At 42.1% G+C, this 20,176-nt stretch overlaps 1 protein-coding gene across 1 annotated transcript in view; it reads right to left on the bottom strand.

Annotated features, from left to right (window-relative positions):
- Positions 1-19,141, bottom strand: part of vipr1b (vasoactive intestinal peptide receptor 1b) — a 65,440-nt gene extending 46,299 nt beyond the window's left edge. Inside the window, exon 1 of the mRNA XM_084398714.1 lies at positions 18,813-19,141. Within this exon, the coding sequence (XP_084254840.1) occupies positions 18,813-18,869 (57 nt within the window). The 5' untranslated portion in view covers positions 18,870-19,141. The remainder of the gene's footprint in view (positions 1-18,812) is intronic.
- Positions 19,142-20,176: the final 1,035 nt, after the last annotated feature.

Here is a 20,176-nt window from a genome sequence, read left to right as displayed (position 1 = left end):
TCAATGTGAGAGTGGGCATAGTCTAGAGATCCGTGATCTGGAACAAGATAAGGTTACTGGGAAATGAACAAAGTTAGATTTTAAGTACTTCTGCTGGGTCCAGTACTTGCTGAGCAACTGGCAGTGACATGAATGGAAATGCTAACGATAGATTCTCAATGTATTATAGACCTCTTTGGGCCAAATCACACTTAACCAAGGACATAAGCATTGAAAACATTTACAATATAAATCTCATCCAATGCCTTTATAAAAAATTGATGGTTGGGAAAAGGTGCAGGTAAGATTTTTTTTAATGTTTTTAAAAGAAGTCTCTTATACTTACCAAGGTCAAAAATACAGTAAAACAGTAATATTGTGAAATATTATTACCATTCTACTATAATATGCTTTAAAATGTATTCTTGTGATGGCAAAGCTAAATTTTCAGCATCATTACTCCAGTCTTCAGTGTCACATGATCTTCCAGAAATTATTCTAATATGCTGATTTGGTGCTTAAGTAACATTTCTTATTATTATTAATGTTGAAAGCAGTTGTGCTGCTTAATAAATGCCTCTACTGTCACTTCTAATCAATTAAAGGTTTCCATGCTGAATAAAAGTATTATTTTCTTTCTGTATAACAGAATTCTGTATACAATTCTTTTTAAATGTCATGAAAAATTTCACTGCTGTCATTTTCACCATATCTTAAATGATTTATTGTATTTAACAGCAATCAGTTACAGAAATGACAGTGATGGAAATGACATTTTTGGAATAAATGGGCCAGATCCTTCATCTTGCAGAAGCAAATTTCATTCTTTATGTATCCTAAATACACAATCAAATAAAAGATTCTGTAGGACAGTCGTAACAAATACATTTCACGCAATAAATATTGCAACTAAATAAATCAATTATAGAATTATAAAAAATACATATTGTATTTTTTTTCTAATATTTTCATATTTGTGTAATTGATTTCATAGTTTACAAGGGTTTTCATAGCCTGGGTCACTGACAAGGATAAAACAAAACAAAAAAATCTATACATAAAAGGCATTTGAAAAGTAGCAAAAGTAAATGAAGTCATGGTGAAAGTCCAACAAAAATCTTTAAGAGAAAAAAAAACTGAAAGGAAAGGGAAAAAAACAAAAGAGTCGAGTCTTTAAGCTCATGGGTTCTCATCTTTGGCCCTCGAGGTCCAGTTTCGCTCCAACCCTAATGAAAAACCTGAACAAGCCAATATAGATCTTCAGGATTAGAAAGTTACAGGCAGGTGAGTACAAGGTTGGAGTTAAAATCTTAAGGAAAGTGAACCTCGAGGTCCAGAGTTGAGAACTCAACTGACCATACTACAAACAGAAAAAGTGAAAATCATCGAGAAGCACACAGCTGTTTCAAAATATCTCGAAGAGGAGCCCTGTAATGAAGTTTACCTGCTCGATGACACTGCTAATAACATCTAAATGATGGATCTGCATTTCAAGATAAATGTTTAGAAGGAGAGCAGCAGAAATGATGCTGAAAATATAGGTGCTATTTTTGCTGGGTTTCAGCTGTCACTCTCCGGTACATTGGTGCATGGATAATAGGGTCAGCTCGGTGAGAGGCTGCTTCACTGCCATCATCAGCCATGCGTGCACCTATAATCCCCACCAGCAGAAGATTCCATCATACTTTTTATTGCATCATCTGACCTTGTGTAGCTCTTAAGACACTGTAAAAGTAGAAGTGGACGGGAAGAGTACAAAAAAAAAAAAAAAAAAAAATGCAGCTATCTTCAGTTAATAATTGCCTTCTCAGTCTCAAGTATAAAAGGTTGTATCCTGTGTGCTATAGTCAAGGTTGATAACATAATTTGCTTCATGGAAACAAATAATAAACTGCAGGTTTGCATTAGAGAAGTTTCTATGGAGCCGATTATTTGCTTCTCCATAAAACTGAGGACAAAGGAGCCATTTAGAGGTTGTTTACAGTGATTTGCCTAAATTACAATAACAGTGTGCTATTCGTCTGATAATAAATCTCCCAGATTCCCTCAAATATTTCCTCTCAGAGTTACATCAGATAACGGATGAGCATTCTTCCTTATGCGTTGGCGCATTCATCAGGTGCAGGGTCCATTGCGTGTGAAAGCGACCCAATAAAGCGGAGGGTCAGGCATCGGGCCGATCTCTGATGCATTCCTGGCGAACCGCACACACTGTTTATGCTCAAATTATTTGCGAGAGTTCAACTATGTAAGTGGATTCCCTGCTGGAAAATCCAGCTTAGGCTGGATTGCTGTGTTTTGGAACATGATAGCAGGTCTAAGCTGGTTATTAGCCGGTCCATGCCTTGTGTTTTTACACATCTTTTTGTCCTCAAACAGCTCATTTCCAAAAATATCAGCACATAATCCATCTCTCACTGAATAAGTCTAGGATCCTGCTAAAAAAAATACACTTTAAACCATGCTGGTTAAAGATGATCTAGCTGGTCTCCCAGCCTGGCCAAACAAGCGTTCAGCTATAGTTTTTCGGCCAGAGACCAAAAGCCCTGTAAAACCAGCAAACAAAACCATCTTTGGAGGCCAGAAAACCACGTTGAAAGAGTCTATTTGCTTAATGCCAGCCTTCCTTTTCAGTGGCATTTGAGAGAAAGAGACAGAAGGCCAGGGGATTGTCCCCTAAACAATGACCATGCAATGACTCAGACCAAGACCTTGGCAACAGTACATCAACCACAGAGCTTCTCAATGGCACGCCAAATGAGAAGCTCACCAGAAAAATAGTGTTGCAATATTAATAGAGATTTATTGAGTCTTATCGCTCAAACAATTTGCATTGGATTTTTTAAACAAACCACGGTTCACATGCACCAAGGGGTCCAAAAGTCAATAGTTTGATATGTGGCCTGTAGTACAGAATCGTAAATTTTTATTCTTCTCCAAATATACCCTATAAAATTCCTTTAATGGTCTCAGGTCTGTCTATATGCAATATAAGAAATTACATGCTGTTTTAATGGAAAATAATCTGGTTCTCTTACGAGAGTCCTCTCGTACTGCGTTTTTTGTAAAAACGCTACGGGAAAAGTCTCTTTTCACGAAATACTGAAGCAAAAAATTATCCTTAATTTTCATAAATGTAAAACGCGTTGCGGCAGTGCTTAGCTATGGCGAGACGGCTTGCTCGCTCATTGGCTGCTCTGCAGCAACTGCATAAGCCTATCGAGCGAGGCCTGAGGTGACGTCAGGCCAATGAGGACGCTTCGCGCCCTCCTAGCCATTTCCCGCCGAGACGGGTGTGGCTAACCTCTATATAAGGAGCTCGAGAAGGCTTATTCACTTGATTTTTCATCTCTTCAGCGAAGCTCTCACATCGCTGGATCACGAGGAAGCAAGCGTCGTTTGAGGCAAGCACTTCAGCGGGACGAGCCACTCGAAGCTGCTGGCAACGCCGCCTTCTACAGCCGTACCTGCTGCGCTTTCCGGCGCTATATCCTTTCCTTTATTACTGTTCTTGTGTGTGTGTGTGTGTGTTCGCCCCGCGACACTCACCCCCTAAAAGAGCTGCGTCTTTTTAAAGATGCCTTCATGTGGCTCGTGCCGAGCCCCACTCTCCCAGGGAGACCGCCACGTCATCTGTGTTTCCTGTTTGGGAGAGGACCATGCAGCGCTCGCGCTCGCTGACGGCGGCTGCCCTCACTGCGAGCTTTTGCCGATGGTGACTCTGCGGACTCGCCTGGCTTCCTTCTCAGAGTCTGCATGCCCCGCCGCGCTGCCGCGCCGCAAGAAGCGCCGCTCGCAGCGGGTCCCGGAACCCGCTCCAACCCGACCAAGCTCGCCGGTTCGCCCGCCTGCTTCACCGGCTTCTCCTGTTCTTCTTCCTGATGCTCAGCGCCCGCAGTCTGCCGCCGCTTCATCAGAGGAAGTCGTTTCCGAGGCCGCGTCGGGGGAGAAGGATTCCTGCTCTCTGTTAGCTTCAGGCAGCGAGGACTGGGCGAGCTCTGAGGACCTCGCGCCTCCTGCCCGCAAGCCCACTACGAGAGCCAACATCGAGAAGGAGCTCATGCGAGTACTCGCGCTGGCCGCGGCGAGCCTCGGCCTCGAGTGGTCTGCACCGGAACTCCCCTCTCGTACCCGGCTAGATGGTAGCTTCCTCCCTGGTGAGCGCACTTCTCCGGAATCTAAGCCCGCCCCCTTTCTTCCTGAGCTTCATGAAGAAGTGGCGAAAGCTTGGAATGCGCCCTACTCTGCGCGAACGCGCTCGTCTGTGTCGCCTGCATTTTCCTCCTTGGATAATGCAAAAGACCGAGGCTACCTTTCACTTCCGCCGGTGGAACAGGCGATAGCAACCCACCTTTGCCCGCCCTCTGCTGGACGGCGGACTAAACCGGTGTTGCCTTCCAAAGCCTGCCGCATGACGTCGACGCTGCTCGCGCGAATCTTCTCCGCCGCTGGGCAGGCTGCGTCAGCGCTACACACCATGGCTACGCTGCAGATATTCCAGGGTGATCTCCTCCGTAAGTTGGATGAGATAGGACCTGAAGCTATCTGCATCGCGGATTTAAGGAGCGCTTCGGACCTAACACTCCGCGCTACCAAGTCTGCTGCACAAGCCATGGGAAGATGTATGGCTTCCGCCACTGTTGCTGAGAGACACCTATGGCTTACGCTCACGGAGATGGCTGATTCCGAGCGCAACGCGTTCCTCGACGCCCCGCTGTCTTCCGCTGGCCTTTTCGGTTCTTCTCTCTCCGAGTTCGTGGAGAGATTTACCGAAGCCCAGAAAGCGTCTCAAGCCTTCAAGCACTTCCTTCCGAAGCGCTCCGGTTCTGCAGCGAGTCGTGAGAAACAGACTCCGCGGAGTTCTCAGCCTCAGCCCCCGCCTTCGGCCACATCTTCACAGCAGCGACAGCAGCGACAGCAGCACAGCTCTAGGTCCCGCTCTCGCTCTACCAGCCGACGCCCCGCTCAGCGCGGGCCGCGGCCGAGGATTGTGGTAAAGCCGGAAGCCCCGAAGAAGTCCTAGCACTCCTAGGAAAGCGCAGGTGTGTGAGTCCCGCTGCGGCCGGTCTCTCACCCAAGCGCGCCGCTGTTTCAGTCCCAAGACTTGCGACTGCCCCAGCGTTTTCTGCAAGACGCAAGCCCGCACAGTTGCCCGCTTGCCTGCACACAAAAGCCGTTTTCACGGCTACCCAGATATATCCCGAAAAGAGTGTATTTTCTGGTGTCCCGGCCACGGCCGATGGTGCTATAAATGTAGTGTCGATGCCCACTCCTCAGTGCCCATCCCTACACATAAGCACAGCCCTACACTTAGGGCTCGCGCACATAAAATCGACTCAGATCGATTGCGCTTCAAATGTAGTGAAAGTGTCCACTTCCCAGTGCCCACACACACTATGTCTCACGGACCACAGGCTCTCTGTAAAAACGAGACCTGTGTGCGCTCGCTCTGCTCAGGCAGACAGCGCGTCCAAAGCAGTGAATGTGCCCGCGTCCCGCCCACATTTACCCGCAGACATGAGTCCCGCGAAACTCGCTCAGCCCTCCCTCACTCAGTTAAGCACTGTAGTAAGGTCGAGGACGAGCGCTCTGCCCGCTGTAATAAGCGCGCCCCCCGCCTCGAATGCCACAGGCATAACGCCTATGTTATCGCACCCCGAAGCACCTCTGTCACATGAACAGAGCGTGCTTCGCATCCAGCCCTTAGCCAGCCATGCAGTAGCATGGGCAGCGCTCCCAGGGGTTTCGGACTGGGTGCTAGGCATTATAAAGAGAGGCTTCTCGCTGCAGTTTTGTCGACGCCCCCCCCCCCCCGCTTCACAGCGCGCGTCGAAACTTCGGTGAATTCAGAAGTAGCACACCTACTTCGCGCCGAAATATCAAAACTGATAAGCAAAGGGGCGATAGAGCACGTACCCCTAGCTCAAAGCAAAGGGGGGCTATACAGCAGATACTTTCTAGTCCCCAAAAAGGACGGTGGTATCAGACCCATACTGGATCTAAGACGGCTGAACAAAGCATTAGTGAAACGCAGTTTCAAAATGCTCACGACCAGGAAAATCCTCGCGCATGTTCGCCGAGGAGACTGGTTCATGTCGATAGATCTGAAGGACGCGTATTTTCAAATACAAATAGCGTCACATCACAGGCAATACTTGAGATTCGCCTTCGAGGGTCAGACATACCAGTATACAGTCCTGCCGTTCGGCTTGTCCCTGGCACCTCGTACATTTACGAAGTGCATGGACGCAGCGCTCGCTCCTCTCAGACTCAGAGGCATGCGAGTGCTGAACTATTTGGACGACTGGCTGATCCTAGCTCAATCACGATCACAGCTCGTGGAGCACAGAGCCATTTTACTCGATCACCTCGAGAATCTTGGTATCACAGTCAATTGGACGAAGAGTTCACTGAACCCCAGTCAAACGATTTCGTTTCTGGGTACCATTCTGGACTCACAGTCTATGACAGCACGGCTGTCGCCACAGCGCGTGCTGCACATTCAGCGCGCAGCGAGATCTTTCCGCTGCGGCGCGACTACCCCGCTCAGGACGTTTCAGAGGATGCTAGGTCTCATGGCCGCAGCATCACCGGTTCTTCAGCTGGGCTTGCTCCGCATGCGCCCTCTGCAGTTCTGGCTGAAAGCGCGAGTTCCGCGCGGAGCGTGGGTGTCCGGCCGGTTACGTCTCAAGGTCAATCAGAGCTGTGTGGCAGCCCTAATACCTTGGTTGGCGGACGACTGGTACCGATCAGGTGTAAGCCTGGGGACTTCCTCGAGAGTGAGGATGGTGTCGACAGACGCATCCACCTCGGGATGGGGAGCGCTGCTCGAGGGCAGACCGTTCTTCGGCCTATGGTCGAAACGAGAAAAGCTCCAACACATCAACTGCCTGGAGATGCTGGCAGTGCACAACGCGCTGACGCGTTTTTGTCCCCAAATCAAGGACCAACACGTCGTAGTCCGTTCGGACAACACGGCCGTGGTGTCCTATATAAATCGCCAGGGCGGTCTGAGATCCACAGCCCTATACAGGCTGGCGAAACGCCTCCTAATATGGGCTCAGCACAATTTGCGCTCGCTGAGAGCAGTGCATGTGCCTGGGCTCCAGAATGTGGGCCCAGACAGGCTGTCCAGGAACAACATTCCCCTGGGCGAATGGTCTCTACACCCGCAAACAGTTCTGCTGTTGTGGGAAAGATTCGGCAGAGCGGAAGTGGACCTATTCGCGTCCCGCGAAAACGCTCATTGCCCCGTGTTCTTTTCCAGAAACGACAGCGCGCTGTCCCACGTGTGGCCGCGCTGCCCGCTTTATGCCTTTCCCCCCGTCTCCCTCCTGCCACAGGTGTTAGAGCGGGTCAAGGAAACGAAATGCTCAGTGCTGCTTGTAGCACCGCTCTGGAAGAACCAGGCATGGTTCCCAGTCCTGATGCAGCTAGCAGACATCGCTCCATGGCCAGTGCCATGGAGGAGAGATCTCCTCTCGCAGGCCAGGGGCTCGATTTGGCACCCACACCCGGAGCTGTGGTCCCTTCACGTGTGGGCGCTCAACGGTTATCCGTTGACCTCGCAGAGGGAGTGATAAACACCATCACTCAGGCCAGGGCGCCGTCAACTCGGCGGCTTTATGCCTCGAAGTGGTCGGTTTTCTCCGGCTGGTGTACAGCTCGGAGCCTATCACCTCTCGATTGTGAGGTGACGGAGGTTCTCTCCTTCCTACAGGAGCTGTTGGATAAGGGCAGATCCCCTTCCACGCTCAAAGTGTATGTGGCGGCTATTTCAGCGTTCTCCGGTTCAACGCTGGGTCAGTCACTGGGAAGGAATGATTTAGTCATCCGCTTCCTCAGGGGAGCTAGGAGACTGAATCCACCCAGACCTCCTTCAGTTCCTATGTGGGACCTTTCTACGGTTTTGGCGGCCATGAAAGGTGCCCCTTTCGAGCCTATCCAATCTATTAGCCTCAAACATTTGTCTTTCAAAACAGTGTTCTTGATGGCTCTCGCTTCGGTGAAGCGCATAGGCGACCTGCACGCGCTCTCTGTGAGCCCAGCGTGCTTGGAGTTTGGACCTAACGACTCTAAAGTCATACTCAAACCTAAGCATGGCTATGTGCCAAAGTCCCTCAACACACCGTTTCGGGCTCAGGTTATCTCCCTGTCTGCCCTGCCGGGATCAAGTGAGGAAGGGGACTCAAGTTTTCTTTGCCCCATTCGGGCTCTAAGAGCTTATGTGTCCCGCTCGGCTGTCTTCAGACAGACTGAGCAGCTCTTTGTCTCGTTCAGTGGACGTTCCAAGGGAATGGCTGTGTCGAAACAGAGCTTATCCAGATGGATAGTTGACGCCATAGCGCTGGCTTATACTACCAAGGGCCTCCAGTGCCCGTTGGGAGTTAGAGCGCACTCCACGAGGGGCGTTGCCTCCTCGTGGGCTTGGTCCAGCGGGATTTCCTTACAGGATATATGTACGGCGGCGGGCTGGGCCTCGCCGTCTACATTTATCAGGTTTTACAACCTAGAGGTTCCCGCCTTACAGGCTAAGCTACTATCGGTATAGCCGATTCAGCTGTCTAACTAGAACACTGAAATCGCATGCGCAAAGCGCTGCCGACTGTCTTATGGGCAGAACTGTGTAAGACCCACATTTCCCACATTTAGTTCAGGTTCCCCCACCCTGTCTATGTGATGTCATATTCGCGTCTGCTGACGCAACCATATAAGGACAGAGGAATCCCCTCTTGTCTCTAGACTCTCTCTGTGAGGTCATGTTTTACGTCTGCGGACGTTACAATATAGGGAATTAAGGTTCCCCTCCCTTAATCCCAGGCTCTTTGAGTCTATCTGGTGATTATGCACTGTACACCTGGTTAGCTTCCAGTGATCGGTGTCTTTATCCCAGCACGCACGGCGTTTTACAAGGGGTTCCCGTAGCGTTTTTACAAAAACGCAGTACGAGAGGACTCTCGTAAGAGAACGTACTCGGTTACTAACGTAACCTCGGTTCTCTCTAGAAGAGGGAACGAGTACTGCGTTCTCTGCCGTGCGTACGGTTCACTCTGGTTCGCTTCGGCGATGAAAATCAAGTGAATAAGCCTTCTCGAGCTCCTTATATAGAGGTTAGCCACACCCGTCTCGGCGGGAAATGGCTAGGAGGGCGCGAAGCGTCCTCATTGGCCTGACGTCACCTCAGGCCTCGCTCGATAGGCTTATGCAGTTGCTGCAGAGCAGCCAATGAGCGAGCAAGCCGTCTCGCCATAGCTAAGCACTGCCGCAACGCGTTTTACATTTATGAAAATTAAGGATAATTTTTGGCTTCAGTATTTCGTGAAAAGAGACTTTTCCCGTAGCGTTTTTACAAAAAACGCAGTACTCGTTCCCTCTTCTAGAGAGAACCGAGGTTACGTTAGTAACCGAGTACGTTAATATCTGTTACAATTAAAAAAGTTTTTATTTAATTATTTTTTTAGAAAGTACTTTTTAGTTCTTTTTTTTTTTCACTAATCAGTCATCATTACATTAGTTTAAGTAATTAAAAAAGTGTATCCCTTGATTCTGATTGTTCAAACGTGGAATTCTGTAGTTTAATATAATGATAACTAAACAGCATAACTGACCAATTTTCATCATAGCTGTGTAGTTTCATGCCTCTCGTATCATTCTGTCATCATTTATTTCTTATCACATAATAAAATAATTAATCTCATATTAACATTTTATGCCCATTTCTTCATTTATCTAGAAAGTAGATGAAAAATAAGCAAGATAAAAGATCAGCAGGTCATTATTGCAAATAACCCCCTTCAGGCTGGCACAAGACCTGATCAGTTTATTTCAGATGGATGCACGTTATCCCTTACATATTAACGGTTTAGTTTGTCGTATCAACATAATACGATCCAGCTCAAATCCGCAACTAATACCACTAAACACAGCATGCAGGGTTGTTACACGCACACACACACAGCTGAGCTGAATAATGAAGTCCTGTGCCTCAGATGACTTATCAGAACATCTGCTGACCTCTGGGATGAACCTGCTACACTCGTTCCTGAGCCAGATAATAGTGCCGCTCTGCTCAAGCCTGTTAGTGTAAATGCAGACAGCAGCAGATTTTGCACAGAGTGAGGAAGTAACAAACAGCAACTTGGCAAGCAGATGTTCTGTAAAACCGTCTATTGTAGTGTTACAGAGCTGGCTGAGGAACACAGATTCTTTTACAACTTAAAGGTGATGTGTGTAATTGTTCTGAATATACTGTCTCTATTGATGCTTCACTTTTGGTGAGCTCAAGTACAAACAGGCCATATGCCATCCATATGGGTGATCTGCAGTATTTATAAACTCCAGTTTTATGCATTCACTGACAATTCAGTTTATCACTTTGCTTACGGCATAGAAGCCACGGAACACTGTGTTATTTCAAAATCATGACTATTTGGGAATACTTAACAGTATTTTGGCAGTTGTAATGTGCTGCCAGTGAACTATTTATTTTTATTACCATGACTGCAGTTGATGAGAACAGAAGTATCAGGTAACATTGGGACATGCACTTTTGTTTCATTGCCTTTCAAGCTAAGTGCAGTTGGACAGTTGTCATGGCATGTCATTTTACTGTCCAATCTCTTCTCTTATATTTTCTACATTTAGATGAACACTGATTTTGTCAACAACGTGGTGGTCATACATTTATTTGATTGAATTGTGTTTTAATTTTTGAGCAATATCAAGTATAAGTGGTATCTGGCAGTACAGTGGTACCGTTTTTCTCAATCAATTTGACATATTTCTCCAAACTCAGGTCCCTGCTCTCAAAACAATGAACACAGCCAAATAAAAACACTCTTACCTTAGCCAAACAGTTCAACTTTACTGCAACTGTATTTTTTACTGGAAATGCATGTATTACTATCATCAAAACTACAGGTGTGTTCTATATTGATTTTATAACATATTCAGCAACACACAAAAACACTAATGAAAATACGGTTATCGTCAAGTTATTCAATGAGGAGTTTTTTGTTATATACGTTTTTCCCCCAATTACATACACAAACATGCAGCAAATAGTTCTGCAATCACTGAACTTTATTGATCACGCCTCTAATTCACATCAGGCCAGAGCAATTCATCAACATCATAGAATATATTCTTATCATGCATCATGGGGGGAAAAAAATGTCAATGTTGAATCCATGAATGTTTGATGTTGAATGTACTTCTGCCATAACATCTCCACAGGCCTCTTCCATTGTGGTTGGTGGCACTGTTTAACAATGACATGCTCTTATTCCATTGAAAACAAACTTGGTCATCCTGAGTCTGAGGCTGTTTCAAAACTCAAATGTACATCAGCAATCATAATACAGTTCATAAATACTCAATACTCAAAAATATAGAAGTTGAATGCCATAGTAACACTCTGGTTCTGTTTCCTAGCTTCGTTCAAGAAGAGCCCACGAGTTATTATGGTCACTTAGGGTGATTCCACTTTCATTTGAAAGTCTGTACCTTCTACGTCTCTTCACTCCTCTTTTATCCTGCTGTCCCCTTTCTTTCTGTTCATGTCTTATTACAATTTCTCCTCTTATTCTTTCCACTACATCAACACCTCCGATTTTCCCATCTCTTCTCCTTCACCTTTATCCCTATAGTATACTCTTCATATGCCCTTTCCTTCTCCTCTCCCCTCACCTCTTTCTACTTGATCCACTCTTTCTCTTTCTCTTCCTCTCATTACAGCCATTCCTTAACTCTCTCTTTTTTGTATAACAATGTTTGTTACTTTTGAAAATAGATGTAATAGTTAATGCAATTGTGATAGCTGTGTAAACAATTAGAAAAACTGAGTTTTGTTTGTTGTGTTTGGAAAAATGGTAAATAATTTTTTTGTAAAATCAATTAAAAGAGCTGCAAATGTTTTTACTGATATATTCACATTTTAGCTGGCCGTGTGAACTGTTGTGAACACATTTGAGAATTTTGAACACAATGTTATGAGAAGATTGTGCATATGATTTGTACTCTGTATAAAATGAATGAAATGTTGTTTAGGACAATTACAAAGTGTTCAGATCACTGTGTTAATTTGAGAGCAGTAATCTTAGTTTCGAGAAATGTGTCAAATCCTTTGAGGAAAAACTGTTATGTTGAAATAAATATCGTGTGTATGTAGAAACTACATGAAATATTATTAAAAAAAGAATTTGCTGTCAAGATCATTTAAAACTTTTTGGCAAAGCATTCTCAGTAGCCATTTAACAAACTGCAAAAAATGAGGTGACAAATATTCCTTAAGTCAAATATGAAGGCTCTTCTTACCTACAATTCATTATGCACAATTCAGTGGTGCATCCACACCACTAGGTGTCAGTAAAAGTAGATGACTGCAGTATTGATCAGTGCAACATAAACAAAAATTACTGAGTGCACCTGTAAGGTACGCAACAGGTTTGGAAAATTCTTCTCACATATTGTTTTTCATATAAGACTACTTCCTCTTAGTTCTTATTAGTTTACAGGATGAACTTTTTCATTGTCCAGAATCAGATCATTGTAATGAAGTAATGAAAAAGCTGTGATATTCTTTATAATAGTTTCAAAATCTTAAAGAAGCCTGAAATAGGGATGTCCCAGTCAGGTTTTTTTGTGCAGGGTCAGGGGCTCAAATGTAAAAAAGGAGTATCTTTCTATCACAATGGAGTAATTCCAATACATAAAGACATTGGTAAATGTAAACATCTGTTACAATGATAGATATTTTTAATAGACTGTGTGGTCACAATTATGAATATGGGACTACTGATATAAACTTCTCGTATATGATGTGTACAGTAAACAGAATAATTGCTACAAAAAGAAGATATGGTTAGAAAGCATAAAGCTCAAGGTATAAGAATGCCAGTCTGTCAGTCAAGTCCGAAGCAAGATGCAACTCATAGCAATGCGTTATGGCAACAATGTATCAGATAGTTTGACGGCAGATAAAAAATAAACAGAAAAAAAATGTCTTTGAGTGATTCCTTACAAAAGTGTGCATCAGATATGCTAATCACGGAAACTTGTGTATGTGAAACGTTCAGACATCATTGGTTCTCGATCATCACACACGCACATTTAAGCTTCTTCTTTTCCTTTTAATGGAGAACCTGCTTGAAGGTGCATATCGCCACCTACTGCACGACACCTGCGTGACTTAAAATAATGGATAGGGTTTAGGATAGCCGATATCGATCAGTTAAAAAATCATCCCGAAACCGATCCTTGAGATCATTATAGTTCATGTTTTTTCCTTTAATTTCTTAGATGATCTGCCAAATGAACATGTTGTCTAAAACAGCACTTGATTTCTGCTGAATGATTAACTGGAATGATCCTGATCAATCTCGTCAGATGATGTCACCTTAACTCACAAGCCACAAGGGAAGCCAACAAGACCAACATAATGAATGCACAATGAACCAACACAATGAAATCAACAGGTAGGTCTACAATCAATCACTGGTACACACACATCAGTGGATGAAACACAGATCAGTCCATCTTGTAAGTGGTCACACAGCATAAAAAAAAAAAAATTCTAAAGCCAACCTAACCCACTGCAGTTTTCCTAATTCTGCACACTCGCTGTATGCTGAGATTCCCTCTGTTAGGGTCTTCATGAGTTTAAACTCAAGCAAGTGCTGCTAGTGTGTCATGCAGGTTACTTTGCGGGTGTTCAGAGTGATTTAGGGTCTTATTATGTATTCTGTTGACCACAAAAATATTGTTGCTGTCAAGAAGTTCAGAACTGTACTATTTATGAGCAAAAAGGAGAAGAGGAAAAGCAATATAAACCTGAAATACAGGAAATACATCTGTTGCACACTCACACTACTGCTGTAAGTGAAAACCCCAAGTTAATCACTCGGCAGACTATGCAGAGCAGAGTCATAAATGACCACCCCAGAGACAACCATAAACTTCCTGCAAACACATCTGCTCTGTGTCACACCAAGAATTTAGTTAAGAGAAGATTTTAGGGATTTTTCTGCCGCTCAATAAAACTGAGGACCCTCGTCCACTAAAACATGTCTGTTTTTGTTATTATAAAACTTTTGTATACGACTGAAGCATGACACCAATGTTCGGGGGAGTTTCTAGCAGCTGTTAAAACGATTTCACACCAACAAAACTTTTATAGTCAAAGAAAATATGTCAACAAAGCAGCCTAGATGAGACTGACTGGCAGAATCACATAGGAATAAATTAATAAACGAACAAATGAACAAACAAACGAATGAACGAACAAATGAATGAACGAGTGAACAAACAAATGAATGAACGAGTGAACAAACAAATGAATGAACGAGTGAACAAACAAATGACGAATGAATGAATGAATGAACGACGGTTGGATGGATAGATAGATAGATAGATAGAGACGGGGATGGATGGATGGATGGATGGATGGATGGATGGATGGATGGATGGATGGATGGATGGATGGATGGATGGATGGATAGCAAATAGATAGATAGACAGACAACCAGACAGACAGACAGACAGACAGACAGATAGATAGATAGATAGATAGATAGATAGATAGATAGATAGATAGATAGATAGATAGATAGATAGATAGATAGATAGATAGATAGATAGATAGATAGATAGAGACGGGGATGGATGGATGGATGGATAGTAAATAGATAGACAGACAGATAGACAGACAGACAGACAGACAGACAGACAGACAGATAGATAGATAGATAGATAGATAGATAGATAGATAGATAGATAGATAGATAGATAGATAGATAGATAGATAGATAGATAGATAGATAGATAGATAGATAGATAGATAGATAGATAGAGATGGGGATGGATGGATGGATGGATGGATGGATGGATGGATGGATGGATAGCAAATAGATAGATAGACAGACAGACAGACAGACAGACAGACAGACAGACGATAGATAGATAGATAGATAAATAGATAGATAGATAGATAGATAGATAGATAGATAGATAGATAGATAGATATGGGGATGGATGGATGGATGGATGGATGGATGGATGGATGGATGGATGGATGGATGGATGGATGGATGGATGGATGGATGGATAGTAAATAGATAGACAGACAGACAGATAGATAGATAGATAGATAGATAGATAGATAGATAGATAGATAGATAGATAGATAGATAGATAGATAGATAGATAGATAGATAGATAGAGACGGGGATGGATGGATGGATAGCAAATAGATAGATAGACAGACAGACAGACAGATAGATAGATAGATAGATAGATAGATAGATAGATAGATAGATAGATAGATAGATAGATAGATAGATAGATAGATAGATAGATAGATAGATAGATAGATAGATAGATAGATAGATAGATAGATAGATAGATAGATAGAGACGGGGATGGGTGGATGGATGGATAGCAAAGATAGATAGACAGACAGATAGATAGGTAGATAGATAGATAGATAGATAGATAGATAGATAGATAGATAGATAGATAGATAGATAGATAGATAGATAGATAGATAGATAGATAGATAGATAGATAGATAGATAGATAGATAGATAGATAGATAGATAGATAGATAGATAGATAGATAGATAGATATTTGAGCAATCAATCAATTACAATTTACAAACCTGTGAAATTAATCATTGGATAATCAAAAAGTAATCAATTAATATAAAATGTAATCACATAATATTTCATTCATTTTCATCAAAACATCTACTGTATTACTTATTGCTATAAATTGAATATAGTTTTTTTAAATATATGATAAATATTGTTTATGTTTTTATAAATTGTTTTTTTGATTATCAAATTCTTGATTCTTCTATTTATCCACTTGTAATTGATTGCTCACTTGATCTACCATTTTCTCATCTGATTTATCGATTTCTCAGTTCATTTATCAAATGATTATTGCCTGGCACATATGGGTCTCCCAGATAGATAGAGCAAGAGGACAACCTGAGAAAGACGGAACTCTAAGTGAGTGAAAAGCACTGAGCTTTCTTATTTCACACGTGAACAGTGCTATAAATATAGTTGGTATAGAGTACAGATGAAGGACGTTGTCATGGTTGCTTAAGCAATAGGTGTCTCACATCTCTTCTTCATGAGTAAGTGAGGTGGGCAGACAGACCGGACAGAAGAGCATTATGAGGTTTGGGTGTCGAGTGGGAGTGTTCTTGCATTGATGATGCAGTCAGAAGACTTGAGGAAATCTAAAGCTACTTTCTCTCCAGTTCTAGCACTAGCTCTTCAGAGAGTGAGTAGCTCTTATCATCTGTCTGGAAAACTTTCTCCACGCACACAGTCTGCTGCCTTAAGCGTTCGTTTCCTGCGGTTAGAATTGTGAAGGAATGCCTGAATTCAAGTGCAAAAAAAAAAAAAGCGAACTTAAAGAGAAAAACTTAAGAGAATACTTTTATCAAAATATAAATCTAGTTCTTTTGATTATATCAAAACAGCTCCAAGAGACAAATGCATAAGAAACAAAGGAACCAAAATATTCTTCTTTTTTTGCAGTAAACAAGCCTTTTACTGAAGGCATAGTTTTGCATCACGAATCTTGTGTGCTGCAACAAAACCTCATTATCATGATTCATACACATCTCCAGCTGTGAAACACCTCATTTGTTTCCTTAAGACTCTTTTCTTGACACAGATGAGCAAAAACAATTGAAAGTCATAACAATTTGTTTTGTACTTAAAATTAATTGTGTTATAATGTGTTCTTTAGATAAAGTCTTAGTCTTAGACACAATTTTAATATGTTCTTAAAGCCTTACTCTTTGAATGACTTAACTTCACAGATTATCCTGCGAGAATAAAATGTACAGTAAAAAACTTGTGGAATAATGGAAATAAAATGAAACAATCAAACTTTGTTGAACTGTATTTACAGGACTCAAATTGTATTGCTGAGTAAGTGTAAAGCACACATTCATTTGTCTTCCCTGAAGTGTCAAGATTATATCAGTTTGAAAACCAGCTCAGTTGAAAGCTTGTTGACCTTAGAATAAAGTAAATTAGTGAAGAAGGCGGTGCATGTAGCCACCATCCACAAATACAACTTACTAACACTGTTAAAAATAAAGGTTCTTCATTGACATGATTACATGATTTCCATTGCACAAAAGGACTTTTAAAGTGGGAAAAGGGTCTTTAGATTATTAAAATGTTCTTCACACTTAGAGAAAAAAAAAAAGATTCTTTTTTTAACTGTTCACTGAAAGGTTCTTTGGGGAACCAAAACCGGTTCTTCTAAGGCATCGCTGTGAAAACCCTCTTTTGGGAACCTTCATTTTTAGAAGTGAAGTTTCAGTTCAAATGTTAAAGATGTTACATCATTTGGGAAACAGCTGATAAAAGCAGGAAGCTGAGGTGATGCCAACTATCTATCCAAGATAAAACAAATAGCATGCCAGCAAAGCTGAATCTATCACAGTCCTCCAAAAGGTAACAACATGTTTAAACTTGGATCAGAAAATCCACAGCTTCTTATACAGCTCAATTACATGCTGATAATGTGACTCAAGTGAAACAAATACATTTAAAACTAACACATCTTTTCCATTGCAGCTGCTTTCCATCAAATGTGAAACATCCACCAACATGCAAGTCAACCTGAATTCCCACGTTTTCTGAAATAAATAACAGCAGGAACGTCTTCTAAAGGATGCTTTTAGCTGATGTTTGGTACATTTTATTCCAGAGTCAGTATACCAAAATGTGTTTTCATTCAACTTCTGACATGGTGAGAGCGGCAGAGACCACTGCCTTTATCAGAGATTCAAGAGGGTGAAGTGTGCTAAAAGTGCAGGTAAGAGGCTTTTATGAACACTGAAGTGTATGATTTACACTGTTAGTGAATGCTCCGGTTACAATTGCCATGTGTATCATAGCTGAACCAAAACTGTGCGACATTTTGGGTTTGCAAAGTCTCATTTTTCATTTTGTTTCCCCCCTGGTTTTGTAAGTGCCTAATTTTGCCCTTAATATGGAACTAGATAGATAGATAGATAGATCCCACTTCTATAGAATCCTATAGCCTACTACAATAGCTATAGCGAGAACACTAATAAACTAATTAACACAATAAAGCTATTTGAACAAAAAATAAATTCCAATTAAGATTCACAGAAAAAAAGGGGACATTTCATACAGTCGATGTGCAAGTATTCGCAGAGATTGTGGAGATTGGTGTTAGTGAATGCGTAAAAACCATTGAAATAGACGAGTGCATGGGAAACTAAAACCATGACCTCACCTCGCGTGCCTCAAAATGTATCATGATTTTTAAATTTAATTAAATTCAAGTAATTTTCTGGTTGATTCCTCGATATCTGGACAGGTGCGTTCACCCCTTCTTCGAGGTAAAAAAAAAGAAGAAAAAAAACAAAAAAGAAAAAGTAGTAGGCTAGGCTATTTTAAGATGCATTGTCTTAAAAACAAAAACAAATCAGCACGTGTATCTAACATATAGACGGCTACATATTTGCTTAAGTCAACATTATCATGCCTTTATAAAGTAAAAGATACACGTCCCCTTCAGTCGTCCCAAAGCGCTCACTAGGCTACTGCATAGTCTCTTGAATCAAGGATCCAACTTCTCGGTGGCTTTCTAATCAGATGTATCATGGTTTTTACTAAATATGCGAGGTAGCCTACATAACGTTATACCTAATGGATTTAAAATCATTTTAAAAAATATGTTAACATGCCAACGGTAGCCTATACTGACTGTAATGAAACAACCAACTGTATGCTATTTAAAATACAACAAACGCACAAAAACAAATACTTACCGAAGAAAACACGCAGCTCAGCTTTAAAGCCAATAAAACCAATTTTGAGGAGTCCATCGCAGATGCTTTTTCTTCTGTGAATGTTCGATTAGCCTACCGTGTATTGAAAACAAAAACAAAAACTTGAATCCGTAAAGTTTATCCTGCTTTTAAAAATAAAGTAAATCAAACGTTAGCTGTCACACCGGACACGGTGTTGGCAGATGAGTAAAACACAAGTTCAGATGAGGGGACATCATCATAAGTGCCTTGAGTGAGCAGTCCTCCGGGTGAGTGGCTCATTTCGCCGCACGAGCTGCTGACAGTTCAGCGACCAATGAGCGAATCACAATCAGAGCACGAGAGGAGCTCCACAGCTTCACATGCGAGATCTATTGACAACACACTCAAGACTGCATCACTCTTGTTCGTCATCAGCTTACGACTGTCTTTGTTGCGTTAGTGCGAAAGCAATAGATGAAATGTCAAGGTCTATGCTCTTTGTGAACACCTGGCTGCAGAAAATGATTCATGTGTGCGCAATTGTTTGGTCTTGTTTAGTTGCTTTTAAATACGCTTAAAAAAATACAATAAAAAATTGCCCTGCGTGTTGCCTGAACTGTGGAAACGTCGATTAGGTCGATGAAACCTGTTCAAAATATCACTGCACAGTTCCCGTAGCCGTTCCTTTTGCAGCTGTTTTCCCTATTTTGTTGTACACCAACGTTCTGTTATGTCAGGGATTATCTTCTACATGCAGGATGTCATGTAATGAAATTGTTTATTTTCACAGCAATATAACAGGCGCAGGCCTGACGCATAACTTTTAAGGAGCAAATAAATATACTGAGTAGGCTACGGTGAAAAAAATAAATATATTTTTAGGTTAAAAAAAACTATGAATTGCCAATAGGCCTAATAATTTAAGGGGAAGGAGACAATTCCAAGATTAGCTGTTATCTTTGTATGGTTTGCGCTGTGTTTTGTCCATGTATGAGATGTTATTCTTCGATTTCTGAATTCAAACATAGCCTCTCTAAAATATTTATCTGGAGCAATCAAATTTGAACTGCAAATTATGCAAATTGGACACACACTTGCTTTCTTTGTCATTAGCAGACGCATCTCATCCAAAGTAGCCTACTTCATTAATACAATGTATTTATTGTTTATAAATAGCCTAATTCCTGAAGCAACTTGAGGTTACTGTAAGTGCCATGCTCAAGGCATGTCGTCTGAGGAAAATTTGGAGACAAAATAATTTAATTAAAACACTGATAGAATTCATTATTCTGAATACAAGTCTGTAAGTGCAGTGATTAATATGCTGTTATGTTCCATTTTACACAGTGATCCATCAGAAAGCTGATGTAAACAGCCACTTT

Source organism: Rutilus rutilus (assembly GCF_951802725.1).
Source record: "Rutilus rutilus genome assembly, chromosome: 24".
NCBI lineage: Eukaryota > Metazoa > Chordata > Actinopteri > Cypriniformes > Leuciscidae > Rutilus > Rutilus rutilus.
This window is presented reverse-complemented; position numbering and strand designations above follow the sequence as displayed.